The following is an 18,608-nucleotide window of genomic DNA, read 5'->3' as shown; positions in this document are numbered from 1 at the left end:
ACAAAAAAATAAAAAATTACCAGGTTGGTATGATTTCCCATGCACCCCTTGTTCTTATGATCTTCTGTGAATTACGTGAGATCCAGACCACTCCAGAAGCAAACTGGGCTTTTTCATTGTGTGTGATATATAGATATCTGCTAGTGTGTTTATTTTCTCTACAAATGCTTGATTTCTCTTCCAACACATCCTTTTACTATATACTCTATTTTTACCATAATATTTACGAAAATAAACCTCTTTTATATATCTTTACAAATAAGCGCACATATAATCCATCAAAGTTGAAGGCTTAGTACCTATTGCACTTCTGGTTTTATTTTGTAAGCATATTGAGATTACCATTTAAGGCAACTTTCTATTGATATTTCATAATATTTCTTACTCCTAAACAAACTCTGGAAGTATACTCTGAAGGGTAATATTGTTGCTGAAATATATTCTCAAACAAAATTATTAGTATTTACCCCCAAAAAAAGAAAAATTATTAGTTACAATTTTTTCATAAGCCAAGTTGCATTTTTGTGTACATTAAAGTTTATTTGTTTTTCTTTTAATTTAAACACAGGTATAATCAACCAGACAAAAAAAGCAGACAAAGTACTGCTTATGTATGCCTTTTCATAACTCAAAAAAGGTTAGCCATGAAGATAAAGAAGCTGCATTTGAGAAGATGAAGCAGGAGATTGAAGCTAGCCAGGAATGTGCGTTGTGATCTGGTAAGCTTCGTTTTGTAATACTTTGATAGCTTAAAGATGGCAATGAAATGTAGGCATGCAGTGTAAGCAGTAGATGAAGTACTACACTTATTTGGGGCATTTTTGAACTGTGATGTCACATGGCTCAATCAGACTAGATGCCTTTTCTCTAGGAATTTTCGTAAAGTGATATATTTTGGGAATGTTGATGCCCCATTCACACACTCCAATGTCCTTTCTACTGGCACAAACTCAGGCAGAACCAGACTCAGCAGGATGCAGTAGAGGGACTGTAGTTGCATTCTTCATTGGGGTATTCTAAAATGAACAGTTGTCATCATTTGGCTTCATTATATAAATTTATCAAAATGACTTGGATCTTCCATTTATTTCTTCAAATTCAATATCTGCATCTGTAACATGCCATTTTCCTTGCATGATGTTTAGTGAGCATTGGATTTAGAAGTTTTAAGATATGGTCAAAGCTTATTGAATTGCATTTATAATAGTTCTGATAGTCCATACAAATACCTGTAGCTTTTTAAATTTGGATCATATATTCTCTAAAGAAACAAATTTCTATGTCAAATAGTGAATAAATTTAAGATTTTTCTAGCGGGCAATTATTATGATTGTCTGCTACCTTAGTTATTCCATGATACTTGATTCAAGTTTTGGCTATAAATTTTTGTTTTGTTCACAAATTTGCTGCAGTTGACACTGTAATAGAGTACGACCTGTAAGCTTTTAGCAAGTAGATTCCTTTCTTCTAGAACTTATATTTATTTAAAGAACTCTACCATGCAATACAATCCTCTTTTGTCTATAGTTGTCTGGTTCCACATTGACCCAGTTATGTTTCATTCTTGAAATTCTTCCTTTTTCTTTGGTCAGTTTCATGGGTTTTAGTGCTCCTAGTTAAACTTTTCATGAAGAGAATGCTGGCAGAAAAATGTTAGGCTCGATGATTTATAGGAACATAAGTTGTAGACTGGTGGCCAGTGAGCCCCTAGAACCAAGGGCCTAAGCAGGTACCTTGTATTCAAGTTAGTCACCACTGATATAATTCACTGGTCAAGCAGCAACAGTCAAAAGTGCTGCACTGCAGCAGCAACTACTGCAGCCCATGTATTTGGCAGGAGCAGCAGTTGCCATTGACCATGATGGTCACTCCTGTGGCAGTTGCTATCATGGATATTAGCAACTACTACATTGCTCTGATGGATGCTGCTGCATCAGTTTCTGTAATCAGTGGTTGTTGCTGCTATCTGCTATCATCAAAGCAGGTGCTAGATGCAGTCCTCTTGCTCGCTCATGTCTCTCTAGCCTATGGCTTGTGATTTGGAGAGGGGGATGATGGAAGAGTGAAAAGGGTTAAAGTATACAGTGGTTAGGTCTTGAATAGGTAGCTGACTTGCCCGAACTATCATATTCAATATGGCAGCTATGTGTTCAGTATCACCATTTACCAGGGCACCTGTCTCAGTCTAAGTGAGTCACTTAAATGCCTATCCAAAGTCTATCCAAAGTCTAGGCCAACTACATAGGCTGCTCGGGCCCTTGGCAAGCTGTAAAGGCAGCATCCCTGTCTAAGATGATTGCATGAATGCCTGCCTGAGATGCTTGTGACAGCATTCATTGGACTTAAGCTTGTCTGATAATGTTCCTGTTTAGAATGTGATGCCAATTGTTCTGTGTTTCTATCGCGAATGTCTCCTGACAAAATATTGGACAGAATTGAATTCTTCCACAAAACTTTATGCATTCTCTGTGCACTGTCACGATGGCTACAGTGATAACACTGCTGCAATAGTTTTGCTCAGAGCCTCCTTGCTGCCACTTTGAAATTCTATTGGTTGATACTGCCACGAATCCTAATTGAGGCTGCTCATGGAACAAAAACCAAAGTTGAAAGGCTCCATGCAAGGACTGCACATATGTTTACAACCTGGCATTAACCTCTTCTAATTATATGCTCAAGTGCATTAGTAGTTATTATCTGTACCACAGTGAATGGCATCAGTCATATTTGTTCATCAGAAACAGGAACAAGAACAAGCTTAATTTTTGTCAATTGCTTTAGAGCTGGAAATGTTTGGTGGTCTAAAAATGTTTATTCCCTAACTACTAAAAGCTACTTTTGCTAACAATGATGAGAGGTTTCATTTTTGAAAAAAAGGAATATTAACTTCCAGAAACACTTAGATGTTGATGCATGATGAGAGCTGATTGTGGAATTTGAACCTCCTATTTTCTGCTTAATGATCTATGGTATTGCTTGTCTTTCTTCTGTTCCTTTCCTTCTCAACTAAATTGGATGTCATGCAGATAGAGAGCCATGTGAAATGGCTTGATGAGGACTTGAACCAATTTGCTGAAGATTTGAAGCAAGGTATGGAAATTACCTTGATGTCTGGATTAGAAAACTTAAATTTTACTTCAGCAACTTGTGTAACTATTTGGTAATCTGCTTTCTGAGAATATTTGTTGACTATCTATTGTCATTCTTAAATCTTTCCATCTTGGATAATCTACTTTCCGAGAATGTTTGTTGACTATCTATTGTCATTCCTAGATCTTTCCATCTTCGAAACTAGATTTTTTGATGCTAACTACATCATGTTTTATGGTTGTATGGAAGCAAAAATACCACCAGATGAGCCTGCAATCCTCCCCCCACTACCTATAGTCACCAAGGATGAAAAACGCAAGGCAGGTTATATAACACCTCAATCAAAACGGTTGAGACAAGGGGATTGGGAGAGGGAGCGAGATATGGATCTTGAGCTGATGCCTCCTCCCAGCAGTCATAAGAAAAATATTCCTGCATCTGTTGTTGATCAACCCATTGATCCAAATGAACCAACCTATTGTATCTGCCATCAGGTTTTAGATCAACCTGTTCTTAAACTTTCTGTGGTTTCTACTACTCTTAATTGTATACCTTTGGCTTTCAACACTGGCGTCATATTATTGTAAATCTAAATATCCTTATTCTGTCTCTCTATATTCAGGTGTCTTTTGGAGATATGATCGCATGTGACAATGAGAACGTATGTTTCCTTAACTTTATTGGTATTGTATTCCTAGAAGCTATCCATGTCGCCCTAGTATGCTGTATTTGGTATGACGATACACTGCATGCTTAATAAGTTTTGTATGTTTTTGTATTTTTTTTCACTGCATTTTCTACATGCTCCTGAGAGATCGCTACAGAGATTTATTTCTGGAAAAGCATATTCTTGAGCTGTTTGGCTCTAAAATCACGTGTATCCATTCATTCCTATATGTGATATGTTGTAGTCTGAATGATATTTAAATTCTCAACTTACTATTGCCACTTAGGTCTTTTTTGGTCTTGCCTATAGTATTACAGAATCCAGGGCCTTCTTCCAAGCCCCTCAATTTTAAGCAAGCATTCCCTAGCTTGTTTTAAACAAATCATCTGGATGGGTCTCACATTGTGATGGTGGTTGTTTTGTTTCTTTTTGAGACCTGTTCCAAATATATTTTGTTTCCAAGCTTCAGCTCTGAGCACTTTCATCAAAAAGAACTGAGATGAAGCTGATTTTTTAATCATTTTCTTCTTAATTATGTATAGTTGGACAAAATTTTGATCCTTCACATGATTGCTTTATTTCTGTTTGACAGTGTGGAGGTGAATGGTTCCACTATTCATGTGTTGGCCTCACCCCAGAGACAAGATTTAAGGGGAAATGGTTTTGCCCAACCTGCAGGAATCAGCAATAATGGTCTGATGTAGCTCAAATAGCAGTCTAGGTGCAAGGTATTACCCTCCTGCAATCAGCATGGCTGCTGCATATCCATAACCCATATCTCCTCTGTTCTAAATTTTAAGCGGGCAGGAACATTCCCATCAATGTATATTACACGATAAATCTGCCTTATCGTGTAAATCGCTTTGCTGAATGATGAGTGCATATCAAGGCCAGCCTCATGACAACATTCAAGGAAGGTTGGTGGTTCTTTTGTTGTTCACAAGAATGCAATGTAGGTTGGCACCAGTTTGGTCTTCATTTCCCACAAATGAGCCTCATATGCTTAACAAGCATTATGGTGATCATGTTTAATGGTGGTTGGTTGATCATACAAAGAATACAGCATTATATCAGATGTAATCAGGATGCCTAGGCTTATGGTGCTATGTATTCCTTTAAACAGTTCCTTGGATGTTTGTACTTGTATATGATTATAAGAAATAATATAGCACTAAGGTTAGGACCCTGTTTATAACCATGTTCTTCTCCATCTCCTGCTACCGTCTTTTGTGTGGGACACATCTTATTTCCTCACTGTTCACACTCTAAACCTCTCATCCTTCAACCTTCTCTTCCTTTCGTTCCTAATAAAAAAGAAAACAGCTCAGTCGAAAGGATGTTTTTTGAAAGGTTATATATTTAATTTTCTGATACATTTACTTGTTCTTCTGTTGTCGCATGTTTCATGTTCTCTTCCTGCAAGAGGGTATTGCAACGCCCTAATGCGAGGATAACATCCCTACGAGGCCCCAGGGCTTTTGGGTGCAGGTTGTGTGAGGTGCAATGGGAATCAAGTTTTTGCACCACAACTGACCTTGGTGGACTTCTGGGAATCTTGTTTTGCCTGTGATCCCTTTCCAAGACCATGTGACGGTAGAGATCGTCAGCTTACATCTTTGAAAGCATCACGCCAAATCCCAAAGGAAATATAAAATGTGAATAAGTTTTCTCAGAGGAATATATTCAACAGATCATGCCTTTTCTATTGCATGCCAACCACGTAATTCACATCACAGATAAGTTGCTTTCATCTGCACGTTGGTGCAAATTTAGCACTGGACAAAGAATGTAATTAAACTTAGTTGATTTGCACTTCTTTGATGCCATATTTTCTAACGGCAGAACTTGTGTAAATGATCACCAGGTAAAATTCTATGCAGGTGCCATTATCTGCTATCAATGTTCTTAGAAAATAATTCTGCATCATGTGGTACAATTTAGTTGCTTTTTGATCATATTACAAGCAGTATATTCAAAATGGCAGCCGCTACCCTATAATTCAAGTGTAGAAAATTACTTGCAACTTGTGCACATAATAGATTTTAATGGAAATGCTTTTAAGGACCTATCAATGCACGTGGATGTTCTACTGCTATACGTTGCACTATGGTACCACCATCCCTTTGTGCCATGTGGTAATAGAAATTTTGGATACATAAGATAAAACATTGCTCAAATATTGATATCACATAAAATTTTTTTGAAAAAGTTCTTTCCATTTAGTGAAGTTGGTAAGACCTAGAGTTTGTATAGCCAGTAAAACTGCACCCTGTATTTACTTGTAGCTAGAATGATTATCCAACATTTAGTGTTAAAGTCTTGAACAAATAAGTATTTGTGCAAATAGAAAAAATATTACTTTTAGGAAAATAGGTGCTTGTGATGTGCATACTAATAATTTGTCGGATCTATTTCTTTAAGCTTGTTAGAACATGGTTTAGCCATGTATCACAATAATTCTTGAAACTAAAACCAATACTTTTATACTATATGGCACGATAACTTTCGATACGCACAAAATAGAATCACCATAATGTTACTCTAGGATTGATAATCCCCATCATTTCAAGCTTGCCTCATAATCATGACTCTTCATCTATCACATGGTAACCATGACTCTTTGAGCCCTATACACTGAATGGAACAATATACTGCATGAAACTGTATGAGGCCTACATAGTCGTGAATCATGAGAAAAGGAAAAATGCCTTTTATAGCTGATATTAATCGAAACACATAGATATACTTATGCGTGGATCCGCATAGTTGCACCTGAGTTGTACAACATAGAGTTCCCTTAACTGGGTCTCCCTGGGATACTTTGTACGCAACGCAGGCTAGCCCAGTCGCGGCGGCAAAGAATAAGGGAAGGGGCCCTGGCCGCGACGCGCTCGCCCATTCGCCGCCCCTTCCCCTCCTTCAGCGAAGGAACAGAGAAAACCTAAAGAGGGGAGGATGGTTCGAACTCTCTCTCCTCCCCGTCCGCGAGCAGCGTGAGAGGCGCTTTTCCCTTCTCCTTCTCGTCTGTCTCGCACGCATCCTCGCCACCCAGATCCTCCGCGGCCATGGAATCCCCCGACTCGCCCTACGCTTCCTCCCCCGAGGCTGCCCCCAAGCGTTCCCAGCATCCCAGATCTCTGGCCCCCGGTGAGATCAACCGATGCCAATACTTTCTTTCTCTTTCTCATTTGTTATGCCTCGTTCCAAACCCCTCCCCTACCCCCGGGGAATGGTTACAGTTCTTGTTGCTTCGTAGATCAATAGATGAGATCTGGCTTCTATTTTCCAGTAGTTTGTTGTTGTTTAATTGATCTGGTTAATTGGGGAAGGACGATTGCAACGTTAAAATTGACAACATTAGTCTTGTTTTGGTGTCTTTAAGAAATGTGATTTTAATCTTGTGGTAAATTAGGCGAAACTCTTGTGGTCTATTTGTTATTTGGATAATTATTCTGCGAGAAAATAGGGTTGTGTGTACTGTGAAGAGCCTGAATGGCTGAATGTGGTTTCTTTCAAGATCTTTCAAGAACAGGGTTAACAGACTTTGTAGAAAATTGATAATTTATGTCTTCTTTCCCTTTTTATTAGGAAAAAAGACTCTAGGTTCCAAAGACTTATGAAAATTGCCGGGACGTGAGTGTTGTCAAGTTGTTATTAAGAGGCAGCGTAGGATCGTAATTATTGAAGGTAAAGCAGTAACTAATCTGTTGCATACTATGCCACTGTGCGGTCTTGGAACTAGTCGGTTATAATCACCATTCTGTATACTTAGCATATTTATTAGCATTATTGCACGATTCTGTATACTTAGCATATTTATCAGCAATATTGCATATTTATTAACAATATTGCTCATCTTTACATTCTCGTATCCACACAATATATGATAAAGAAGCCTTGATTTTATCAAGAACATTCGTAAGGAAAAAACATAGAAAACATTTGCTCCTTCCCAAACTTTGTGTCATTTATCTTGTGTAAAGCACCTACAAGATGGTATAAACATTTAAGCGAAATGTATTTTTATGTGATTTGGAGGAAATATATGAAAATTTCGTTTGCATATTTTGTTTTATCTTGGACCATTTTGTGCTCCTGTTACTAAGGCTGCTTTCAGTGCAAAACTAATGATACACGCATTAACTGGTTTAAGGAGAGTAACTCAGGAGAAGAAATGGAGGGCTAAAGCAGAAACTATTCCTCCATTTTCAGTGGAGTAGATATATTCCTTACTACCTGGGTTAACTGGGTTAGAAGAGAAGGAAAAGGAATGGAGCAATCCACACTCATGGATTCTTCTGAAATACCTGCTCTGCCTATCAATTGAAGTCCTTTAACCCAAGCATCTTTAGGTGGGTAGTGGGTTTTATTCCCACAACTCCAAACCAAGTGCAAGCCCAGAAGTTTGCTTGCTCCTCCCAATAACATGTCATGAAGCTCAGATCAATGGCATTGGGTAAGCTGGACATAACACTACAAGGCATTATGGAGACGTATCATTCTACTTGCTGAATCTTGAGAGTTTTGGAAAGAAAGAAACTTTGGACAGTTAAAATTACACTCGGACTGTAGGCCCTGTTTGGACACCTGACAATAAGATCTTCCTGATGAAAAGGTGGGGTTACAAAACACGCTAGAGATGGTTTCTTTATGGGATAAGTAAGATATCGTGGCAGCCTGCAATGCAACTAATCCATGTTTTAGGATAAGTAAGATCTTTTTCAAAAGTGATTCATCTTGTCTCTGAAAAATAGGGATAAGTTCTGTTATGGCCGCCCCATTCTCTTTTAACCGCATGACTTCAGCTTGATCTCTAAAATAGTGGTGGCGCCTGGAAGATTTTATCAGGCTTTAGAATCTCCTGACATCCAAACAGGCCCTTAGTGAGCACCTTATTTGGCCTAGTACACTTGGGTTTCATATAAACTTAGCACCTTTTTTTAGTAGCTTAAGTTGATAAGTCCTTGATGGTGAAAATTCAATAAGCCGGGATGGATATCTAGGTGCAAGTTATGAGCTTTACAGCCCGCTTTCTTTTCGGTCATTAATTTATCTAATCTTGAGAAAATTCTTTGTTCACCTTTGAGAAGATCTATATTACATGTATACATATGTTGCTGTTATTTTCGCCTCCTTGTCTTTGTACTTCTGCAGAAATAATGAGTTTGCAAAAAACACCATGTAGTGCTAAATAATTGTGATAATACATTATTTTAGATATTCAATGTTGATCTTGCCAGGGAACTTAGCATAATCGATTGCAAAACAATGTAGTCTTCCATTCTATATTTGTGTGGGCCTAATATCCATTATCATTCTTGTCGTCAGATGATAAGGAGAAACCAACACACATTAGGTTTCTTGTGTCAAATACTGCAGCTGGCAGTATTATTGGAAAGGGTGGATCAACCATTACTGAATTTCAGTCACAGTCTGGAGCTCGTATTCAGCTATCACGCAATCATGAATTTTTTCCAGGAACATCTGATAGAATAATCATGATTTCTGGAATGCTTAGTGAAATAACAAAGGCAATGGAACTCATCCTTGAGAAATTGCTAACTGAGGTATACGATGTTCTTTGGGCCTTCATTCTGTATCTCTTTGCACTTTACATATCTCATCTGACTTTTCCTCTTCTTGCATAAGCAGGCAGAAGAGAGTAACGATGTTGAAAGTAGATCAAAAGTGAGGCTTATTGTTCCAAATAGCTCATGTGGTGGTATAATCGGCAAAGGAGGATCAACAATAAAGTATGGTTTGTCCGGACATATTTCATCATTAATAATTTCATTTTGCTGTTTGATATACTTCGAATTCAAAAAATGTCTTTGCAAGGTAGCTTTGCCAGTTCTAAATGATTTACAGCTATAAATTTGCTTTGGTCACAAGGCTAGATTATATTTGGATAAAGGCCCAATTGCAAAGTAAGATTCATAAAGACAAATCTAGATAAATAGGATCAGTTCTATTAATATGATCAGTCTGTTCGGTGGTTTGGTCATTGAATTCTATTACTTTGCATTGTTCCACCATATATTGCCAAAAGACTCTTCAAACTGACTGTGGCATGGCTGCCTTTTGTTGCATGTTGATAATTTACAATAATAGTATATGGAAGTATGCAATGCATGTTTATTAAGTAAAGGTGCATTTATTAAAAAAGTAAAAAAAAAAAAAGGAAAAATCATAAAAAATCATAACCATAGCCATCAACCTTGTCTCAGTTATTCGGTGTTAACTTTCTGGATCCTTGTTCTCCATGGATGTTCGTACGTACGGTTACCATTGTACTAAGCAACAGGTGCCCAAAAAATCGCCAATATCAAATGCACTTCTGTTTCACAGTTTGGCATGCCATTTTGCAATCAGCAATAAACCTAATGTCAACCTTCTACCTTTTTCATATGGGCTTGGGACTGATATAGGCAGCATTGTTCTGTACCGCCTGTTATAGGGCATAGCTTGCCGTACTTGTATTGAGACTTTTTATGGCCTCCATATTGAGTGTTGATATTGAGTTATATACCATTTTGACACTTGATACAGGGTGCATTGGTTGAGTACTTGTTCAGGGTCCAGTATAAAGAGTGCCAACCTTAATTAATGGTGTTATTAAAAAAACAACTCCAAAGATATAAAAAAAAATATTTTCAATATAAAATTATAGGAACAACAGAAATAAAATAAAAAATTAAGCAAGGCCTATGATTAGAAATAAAAGGTGAACAAATATACTATTCATCTTCTAGATAACTTTGTTTTGATGCTTTTTAAGAGAAATAATTTACATTTGTTAGATATGGGATCTATACATATCATCCTAGTTAAGATAAGAGATATATTTGGAAAGAGTCCATTTACTAGAGGGTACACATTGAACATCTATATCTTTTCTGACTGAATTGTGAACATGGGAGAGGGAGGGAGAGAAAGAGAGAGTTCTAGATCCCCCACACAACCCCTCAACACCCCCCCCCTCCACCCACCCACCCCCTTCTGGCCTTTTTCTTTTCTTCCCTACCATGTGGATTGATGATTCACCTTGGGTGGCGGGGGGGAGGAGATGGGGGAATGTTCTCCCATTACATCTTGGCAAACAGATGTAATGATCCAGGAATATACAGGCATCCAAATCTTTCTTTCCAAAACTTCCTATGCCTAAAACTATTATATGATAAAATGCAAAGCAATTGTTTTCTCATTAAGGACAAATTTGACAGCCAAAGGCCCCAATATGCTTTTTTTTTTTCTTAATGTAGCATAGATGGGAAAATTGTTTTCATTTGATGATTTATTTGCTGAGATCTTCTGATGTATATACTAATGCATTTATGCAGGTCATTTATTGAAGATTCCCGGGCTGGCATTAAGATATCGCCTCAGGATCATAATTTTGTCGGGCTGAATGATAGGGTAGTTACATTGACAGGGTCTTTCGACGAACGGATGCGAGCTGTCTATCTTATATTGTCGAAGTTAATGGAAGATGCTCATTATCCACAAACTTTAAATTCACCATTTCCATATGCAGGTGTGTCTTCAGTTTATGCCTCCTGTTTTCTAATTTCTTGTTATCATTAGCCAGTTTGGCATATGTTTACTTTGTTGGATTTATGTTTTTTAACCTTAATTCTTTCAAGATTCTATGAAGTTATCCACCTAATAGTTGTAAGAAGTTTGTTTTAGCTTTTTTCTGCAATTGTTGCCTTAGAATTTTGCAGCATGATTTTATATATTATATGTTTTTCAGTTCTAAGCATCTTAGGACCAACTTAGTTGAAAGAACATAGGATTGATGCCCGACCTTTTTTTTTTTTTAATTGGTCCACAAAACAATTGAGCATATTGGTTGTTGTCTAAGTTCCTCCTTTGAAAATAAAATGCCTAGCGAGTGGAATTCCACACGAGACATGCTGATGACTCATGTTTTAGGAAAGGGAAGCAATCTATCATCTCTTTTTTTTTTCCTGAATTGTATATTTTGATTGTATTCTAAGATAAGCTGCAAGCATGAACAACTAACATAACATTTTATATGCATGCATGCATGCATGACTATATGTTCTTATAGTTTTATTAGTAGCTCTTGATCTTGCTTCCGATGATCTATTGGATATATTGGAATCGCTTGGCAAGTTTGAGGCCATTAGATTGAATTAACAGATTGGAGGACTCCCTTGACTAAGGACCAACTTACAGCTGACAATTGTGGTGGCTCATTAATCGCATCCTTGAATTTTAAGTCATGTATCTAATGTTCTTGCCTAAGCTGTTTTGGATGTTACAAATTAATGCACCATTGGGAGCAACAGAAACACATGAATGAGAGGCTTATGAGAAACAGGGAGAAAAAAAGAAGTGGATGGAGGGAACCTATAAGTTAAATTTTTCATCAGGTACCAGTCAACCTGGTCAATAAAATATTAAGTTTGGGAAGGGGATCTTGATATGAAAGTTGACCACGATTTGACGTGAACCTAGGATGCAACCTGAAATCTATAGGAATGAACTTTAGTTGAAAGAATGGTGGAGGTGCAGGGCCTTTAGTGCTTGGGGCTCACGTCATTACCTTGCTATCAATTTGCAAATGTTTCAGCTGAGTAAGATGATAATCAATAATCATTTGATACTCACGAACGATGCCTAACTACAAATACATCCTGTAGAGAACTAATTTTATGAGTTGTGTAAAAGCATGAGATTTTACATTAGAGATTCCAAAATCATGTTATATGGCTGAGATCATGCACCAACACGACAGCTAGTCTGAGGTGATGCTATAAATGGGTGAATTTTGTTTTTGACCATTGTAAGAAAACCATGAGGGTGTGACTTGGCACAGTTGCTTCATTATAGCCTGAAGGTCACAGAGTATAAAAAACATGAAAATAGCCTCATTGTATGGAGGGATAAGGCTGCATACATCTGACCCTCTCCAGACCCTACAATGGTGGGAGCCTCTGGGAGTCTCATGCACTGGGCTGCCCTTTTTTTAGCATGGTAAGAAAACCATAAATTTTGTGGTGGCAGATGAATATTGGATGGACAGATTTCTGTTTGCAAATAATGTGTGTATGAAGGTGTGATTTCTAGTTTAAAGGAGCAACTGTTGGAGTGAAATTTAGAAAAGTTATTGTTCTCTTGCTAGCATCATACCCTTATATATGTACACATGAAATAAACTCTATACCTTTATTAGTGGTAGACTTTAATCTGAGCTTCATGACAAATTATATCTGTCATCTACAGTTTTTACAATTATTGCTAACAAGATAGAATATGTGATTATCGGAATTTTGTGAATGGGAGTGCTAGAAGGAAACTTCAGGAAGTCATTATTAATAGAGGCTGCAACTTTAGATAGAACCAAGCAAAGAAGATTCACAGTAGATATCAAATAAATGAGATAAGCTTGGCTATTTATGTGTACTTTTGAAGTAACCTTCTTTATGTATGGTTTGATGGAACTCTTTTCAAATTTGTCAACCATTCAAGTGTGTTGGAGTAGGCTGAGTGTGACAAATGTTACGGCACAACTCTTCCTTCCCAATGGCTATGGTTATGTACATCTTGCGACCTGTTCTACATCCTTTTTGTCACACTCCTTGCATTCACTTTCTGCTATTGCTAGACAGACATTACCGCTTCCATCATCTCCTTTCCTGTGTCCTCCATCCATTGATCATGCTTTCCCCATCTTTGTTGTGCCTTGTGCCCCTTAATCTCTACCACCCAACCACCCACTTTATGGCTTCAAGGCTTGTTGAGTTGAGAGGGGGGAGGTGGTGGAGGGGTCAGATTAGTTCGGCTGGTGTGGGTTTAACATGGAGGAACTAGGGGGAAGGGCATTTTTGATTGGTCAAAAATGGTGGGAGTGATGGCATGATTAGATCAACTTAGAAGATGCTACTGAAACGATGGCTAGGCAATGGAAGGCAGCAAAACTGATTAAAAAATGTTGAATATGCTTGGTTGGAGAGGACATGACCTATAAGTGTGGTGAGTTTGTGAAAACTAATTGTTAACTACATTTTGTATCATACTTTATTGGCTGCTATTTTTTTTATAAACCATCATATGATGATAAAGTCATAAAGTTAAGCAACCATAAGCATAAAAAGTAAAATGAAAAGGAAATGTAAATACCAGAACAAGAAAATAAATCATATGTAAATAGCTATTAGGGATAGCAATATAGATTGTGGTTACATAAAGCAGTCACATAGTTGAAGTCAACTATATGCTCGAAGATAATAGGAGAGGCAAATTTTAGCATCCTATGCAACATTGATTTTTTTTTTTTTAATTTTCTATTTGAAAAAAAAGGGATTTGTGAGCTGGAGTTCACTAGAACTTCTGTTAGATACCGCATTTTCAGATATAGGAAATGAAAATTTCAATATAACATGCAAAAAGGCTAATCTAGAGGGTGGACCTTGTTGCAATGGTAAGGTTGCTATATTGTGACCTGGGTGTCACGGGTTCGAAACACTTGAAAACAACCTCTCTGTATGTAGGGATAAGGCTGCATATATCAACCCTTCTTAGACCCCATAATGGTGGATTCCTTGTGCATTAAGGCTAATCTCATCTTTTAAAGCTGAGACATGTTTTAGAGAGCTGTTGCTTTCTGTGCGCGTGTGCATGGGTGTGTGTGTTTTGGTATGGGGTGGGGAGAGGGGGTAAGTTTGTTACGCTTTATTGTTTGCACACACATGACTCTTCATCTTTATTTTTAAAATTATGTATATATGTGTATGTATGTCTATGAAGCTTATGTTTTGTTGCAATTCCGTTATTCCATTCACATTTCTTTCTACTTTTATAAATTTATGATCATGACAACTTAATGAAGATCCTGGGCATTGAGATTAGGGAATAAAAAGGTTGCTTGGTGTTATATTTTGCAATTTAGATTGAGCCAAGTTGGGAGTGGGAAACTATAAATATTCTGTAGGGTCACTGGATTTGCATAGACTCATTTATTAGTCAGAATTGGAATAATCTGATTGTCATGTTACTTTTTAGTTACTCGAGTCTTTTGAATCTTTTGCTTCCAGTCACTCTGTCTTTTATCGTTTAGCATCTAATTGATTACTTACACATACTGCTGATGCTACAAACATTTGTACATAATATTGGAAGTTCCTTATGTTCACCTTCTACCTTCCTCCCCACTCTCTTCCCTTTCCACAACCCCACTCCACACCACCCCCTCAAAACAACCCCCACACACGCCCTCCAACCCCCCCCCCGCGCCACCACCACAACCAAACTTCTACCTTCCTCCCCACTCTCTTCCCTCTCCACAACCCCACTCCACCCCCTCCCCCACAACCAAAATTAAGAAATAAAAAATAAAAATGCAACAACCTCATCTCCCACCCCTCCTTACCTTAATTTTTGTATATTATTAAAAATTGGATGTATAAATTGGTGATGATAATGCTGCAATCAGTTTATTTATTGATGACAACGCATTTGATTTTTCTGTATGCTTGTATGCATGTAAATTATGGTCCATGTTTAGTTGAAATCTGATTCTTATACCCCCCTCCTCTCATTTGAACAATCAGGTGTTAATTTTCCGGGTTATCCTGGTGTTCCCATGGGCTATATGATCCCCTCAGTAGCATACAGCACAGTAACTTATGGATCGAATGGACTTGGGGGAAAATACCCAAGTAACAAGGTTAGTACTTCATATTAGTGTATATGGAATTTCCTGATGATGGCAAGAAACTCTGTCCCACTTTTGTTCTGTATGCATCTACCCATCTGTTTTAAGATGGAACACTAATATTTCCACTGTTAATCATAAATTATTCTCCTATATGAAGGTGAATGAATAATCCATATTTGGTAATGGTATTTCTATTAGGATGCAAATTCTCTATATTGATCATATTTGTGGTACACCTGAATCAGTCAATTAGTATTTTGGAAGTTACTTTTAGTTAGAAATATTTAATTCATAGATATGCCATGCTGCACATCATGACCCTTTGAAGACCAGAAGCATTAAGAGAAATTAAAACTGTATCATGAACGGCTGCAATAGATTTTGTTTTTTTATCGCATGTCATTGTCAAGAATGCAATTTCTTTAACTTGTAGATGCAAACTTTTATGAATTTATGATTTCAATCTTTTCTACAGATGCAAGTCTAACTTCTTCTTCTTCTTCTTCTTTTTCAAGTATAATCCTATTTGGACACTGATATCTAACATGGTGCCTGACAAAACCCAGTGATTCCTGGGAAAGACATTTAAAACATTAATAGGCCCTAGAATGGCGTGTATGGCATTGATGATCAGTCCAAAAAAAAAAAAATGAAGAGAACTTTCTTGGTGCAGCCAGATTCTTATATGGACATTGAGCTTTCAGATTTATGTAAAGGAAACAAAGAAACTTGTACCTACCACCCCCCCTCCTTCAACCAAAAAAAAAAAGGAAAAAAAGAAAACACGCACACACAAAAAAAAAAAAGGGCCACACAAAGAAGCTGTTTGTATATATCTATTCCACATGGAAGGGGTGGGTCAAAATGATTGTGAATTTCAACATAATGATCAGTTATATCTGCTCAAGAAACTTCCATGACCATGTTCTGTTTGCTATATTTGCCACCCCATCTAGCTCACTTGCACCACTATACTCCATCTTGAGCCATGTCTATCCCTCCTCGTTTGTTGAGTTCAATACTGTTACGTGTCTCAGGTGTTTGCATATTGTGTGACTGATCATCATTATTTTTGCATCGGTAGAACCAAACTCAGAATGGGCATGAACCTGTTGAGACACAGTTGAAAGAAACCATATCATTTCCAGGGTTCCTTTTCGAAAGTCCTACTTTATAATCTTGTTCTCTTTTATTCCTTTTTGGTTGATCATAAACACCATTAAGAAGCCTTATCTGATGCATTAATATTGGTTGTATCTGGTTAACATTGCTTTTGAGTCATGTATCTGCCAGGGTATGATGTCGCAAGCAGTTCCTGCAAGGTCATCTATGGGGTCTCATGAAGGCCAAGGCAGCTCAGTCACAATGGGTGTTGCAGATGAGCATATTGGTGCTGTCGTCGGTCGTGGGGGAAGAAACATAATGGAGATTAGTCAGGTTTGCATACTGCATCTTGTCCCTCAACTTGATCTCTCATCTTTAGTGCATTGGTGCAAGTGATGAGTCCATGTAAACTGGTCATCTTGTATTAATGTCTAGGTAATAAGGGATTTGCGACCCTACATAAATGATTACCTTTGAGAGTTTATTTTGTAGAGAAAGGAATTTGTCACATTACTGAGTATTTATGCAGATTTGAAAATCTCATCTCGACCTCTTTTATCTACAATTAACAATGAGACTCTCTAAAATAGAACATATCTGCATGTTAATTTGTGTGAAAAATCTGATTGAGACAATCAAACTGTTATATGATTTGGTGCCTATTTTGACTATTGAAATCTAAATCTGTTTCTGTTCCAAAAGATCTGAAGATGGTATGAGTTTGTTGCCATTAGAAGCTGATATGTTATGAATTATGTATATTTGCCAAAAGCATTTAGTCTATAGGAATATTGATTAAATCTTGTTATTCATTTACATTCTTCCAATTGTGTAGGTTAGTGGGGCTAGGATTAAGATATCAGATAGAGGTGATTTCCTCTCTGGCACCTCAGATAGGTATTACTGCTCTTTCATTTTCTTTTCTTTTTTGTCTGTGACTGGGCTTTCTGTTTCCTAATTTTATTCTTTTTTTCCTCAATGTGACATGCAGGAAAGTAACAATCACTGGATCACCGGAAGCAATTCGCACTGCTGAGGCTATGATTATGCAAAAGGTTTCATCTAATTCTGAGAGGTGATACATGTTCTCTGATAAGTTTTGTTGTCCAATTCAAGTGGTTTGCTGCAGTTGCTTTCAAGCTAGATCTGTGCATCAATTATCCTGTTGGATGAGATTCATTAGATCAATGTTATGGTAGAGTTGCTCTGGGTACATGGTGTTCACAAGCGCTGCGATTTATGCTACAGGGGGAAAGAAAAAGTTGTTTGTTTCTGATAGTCCAGGGTGAGTGTCTTGTCCGCAATAGTTTTTGTAGGCATCCGCATAGATAAGGAAAAAGTGGCTCTCAAAAAGCAGTAAGTTATATTTTGGTGTTTGAGGCTGGATTGAGCTCTAACATAAGTGTAAGAGTCTGTTTTTACCATTTTGACCAACAGAACTGTAGTTGATGTTCTTCTTTTACATGCACCATGAATTCTCTTTATCGAATGAAACTGCCAAATTCCTATGCACAAACATATTGTTGCTGCTGTGTTCAAAATGTTAGAAATTTAAGTATCTAACACCAGGACTCCAAAAAAAACAAAAAAAAAGCGGTTTGGTGCATGTTGTCCATAATTTACACTAGTTGTTCAATGTATGCTAGATCCTTGACAAGTTGATATCCTTGACAAAGGAAGGAATTTATTGTGATAGCTGCTTCGGCTTTGGTCAGGGAAAGACTGCCGTGTAGTGATGGATCGAGCGACTTGGTTGTTGAAACGTTAATGGGCTGGTGAACTTCACCCACACCAACTGCCTTTACTCACTTCAATTTCCCGACTCTCGTCGATAGCGCAGCTCTCTGGAATTCTCTGCCAAAATCTGTCCCTTGCAAATCAACAAATGTCTAGACCTCTACTCATCTAGTGGGCGAGGGCGCAGGCAACGGTGTGATCAGACAAGATGACGTACCACCCAGTGCAGGAGTTATCCTTGTATCTATCGTCATATTGCTCGATTTTGGTGGATTAGGTGCTCCCCAGATGCCCGTTCGAGCAATAAAACGGTTCCACCATTTG

General features: G+C 37.6%; 2 protein-coding genes across 3 annotated transcripts; both read left to right on the top strand.

The window, feature by feature from the left end:
* Positions 1 to 574: 574 nt before the first annotated feature.
* Positions 575 to 4,955, top strand: LOC105059079 (PHD finger protein ING2-like; the record flags this gene model as incomplete). The annotated part of the gene is made up of 7 exons (XM_073249823.1): positions 575 to 712; positions 1,781 to 1,984; positions 3,027 to 3,090; positions 3,242 to 3,244; positions 3,340 to 3,584; positions 3,713 to 3,751; positions 4,350 to 4,955. Coding segments are annotated over 7 exons (792 nt in total), but the record flags the coding sequence as incomplete, so codon positions are not given.
* Positions 4,956 to 6,588: 1,633 nt separating this feature from the next.
* LOC105059078 (protein BTR1) lies at positions 6,589 to 18,063 on the top strand. Of its 2 annotated transcripts, none has more exons than XM_010942244.2 (8): positions 6,589 to 6,904; positions 9,086 to 9,324; positions 9,410 to 9,510; positions 11,098 to 11,291; positions 15,337 to 15,452; positions 16,737 to 16,880; positions 17,383 to 17,444; positions 17,539 to 18,063. In XM_010942244.2, exons 1-8 carry the CDS (start codon positions 6,823 to 6,825, stop codon positions 17,624 to 17,626), a joined length of 1,026 nt encoding a protein of 341 aa, XP_010940546.1. In that variant the 5' UTR covers positions 6,589 to 6,822; the 3' UTR covers positions 17,627 to 18,063. The 2 variants fall into 2 exon arrangements, with proteins under 2 accessions (XP_010940546.1, XP_010940545.1); XM_010942243.2 differs by having other exon boundaries at positions 9,407 to 9,510.
* Positions 18,064 to 18,608: the final 545 nt, after the last annotated feature.

The sequence above is a fragment of the Elaeis guineensis genome, chromosome 16 (assembly GCF_000442705.2).
Source record: "Elaeis guineensis isolate ETL-2024a chromosome 16, EG11, whole genome shotgun sequence".
Taxonomy (NCBI): domain Eukaryota; kingdom Viridiplantae; phylum Streptophyta; class Magnoliopsida; order Arecales; family Arecaceae; genus Elaeis; species Elaeis guineensis.
Note: the sequence above shows the minus strand (reverse complement) of the source record. Positions and strands in the feature narration are given on the sequence as shown.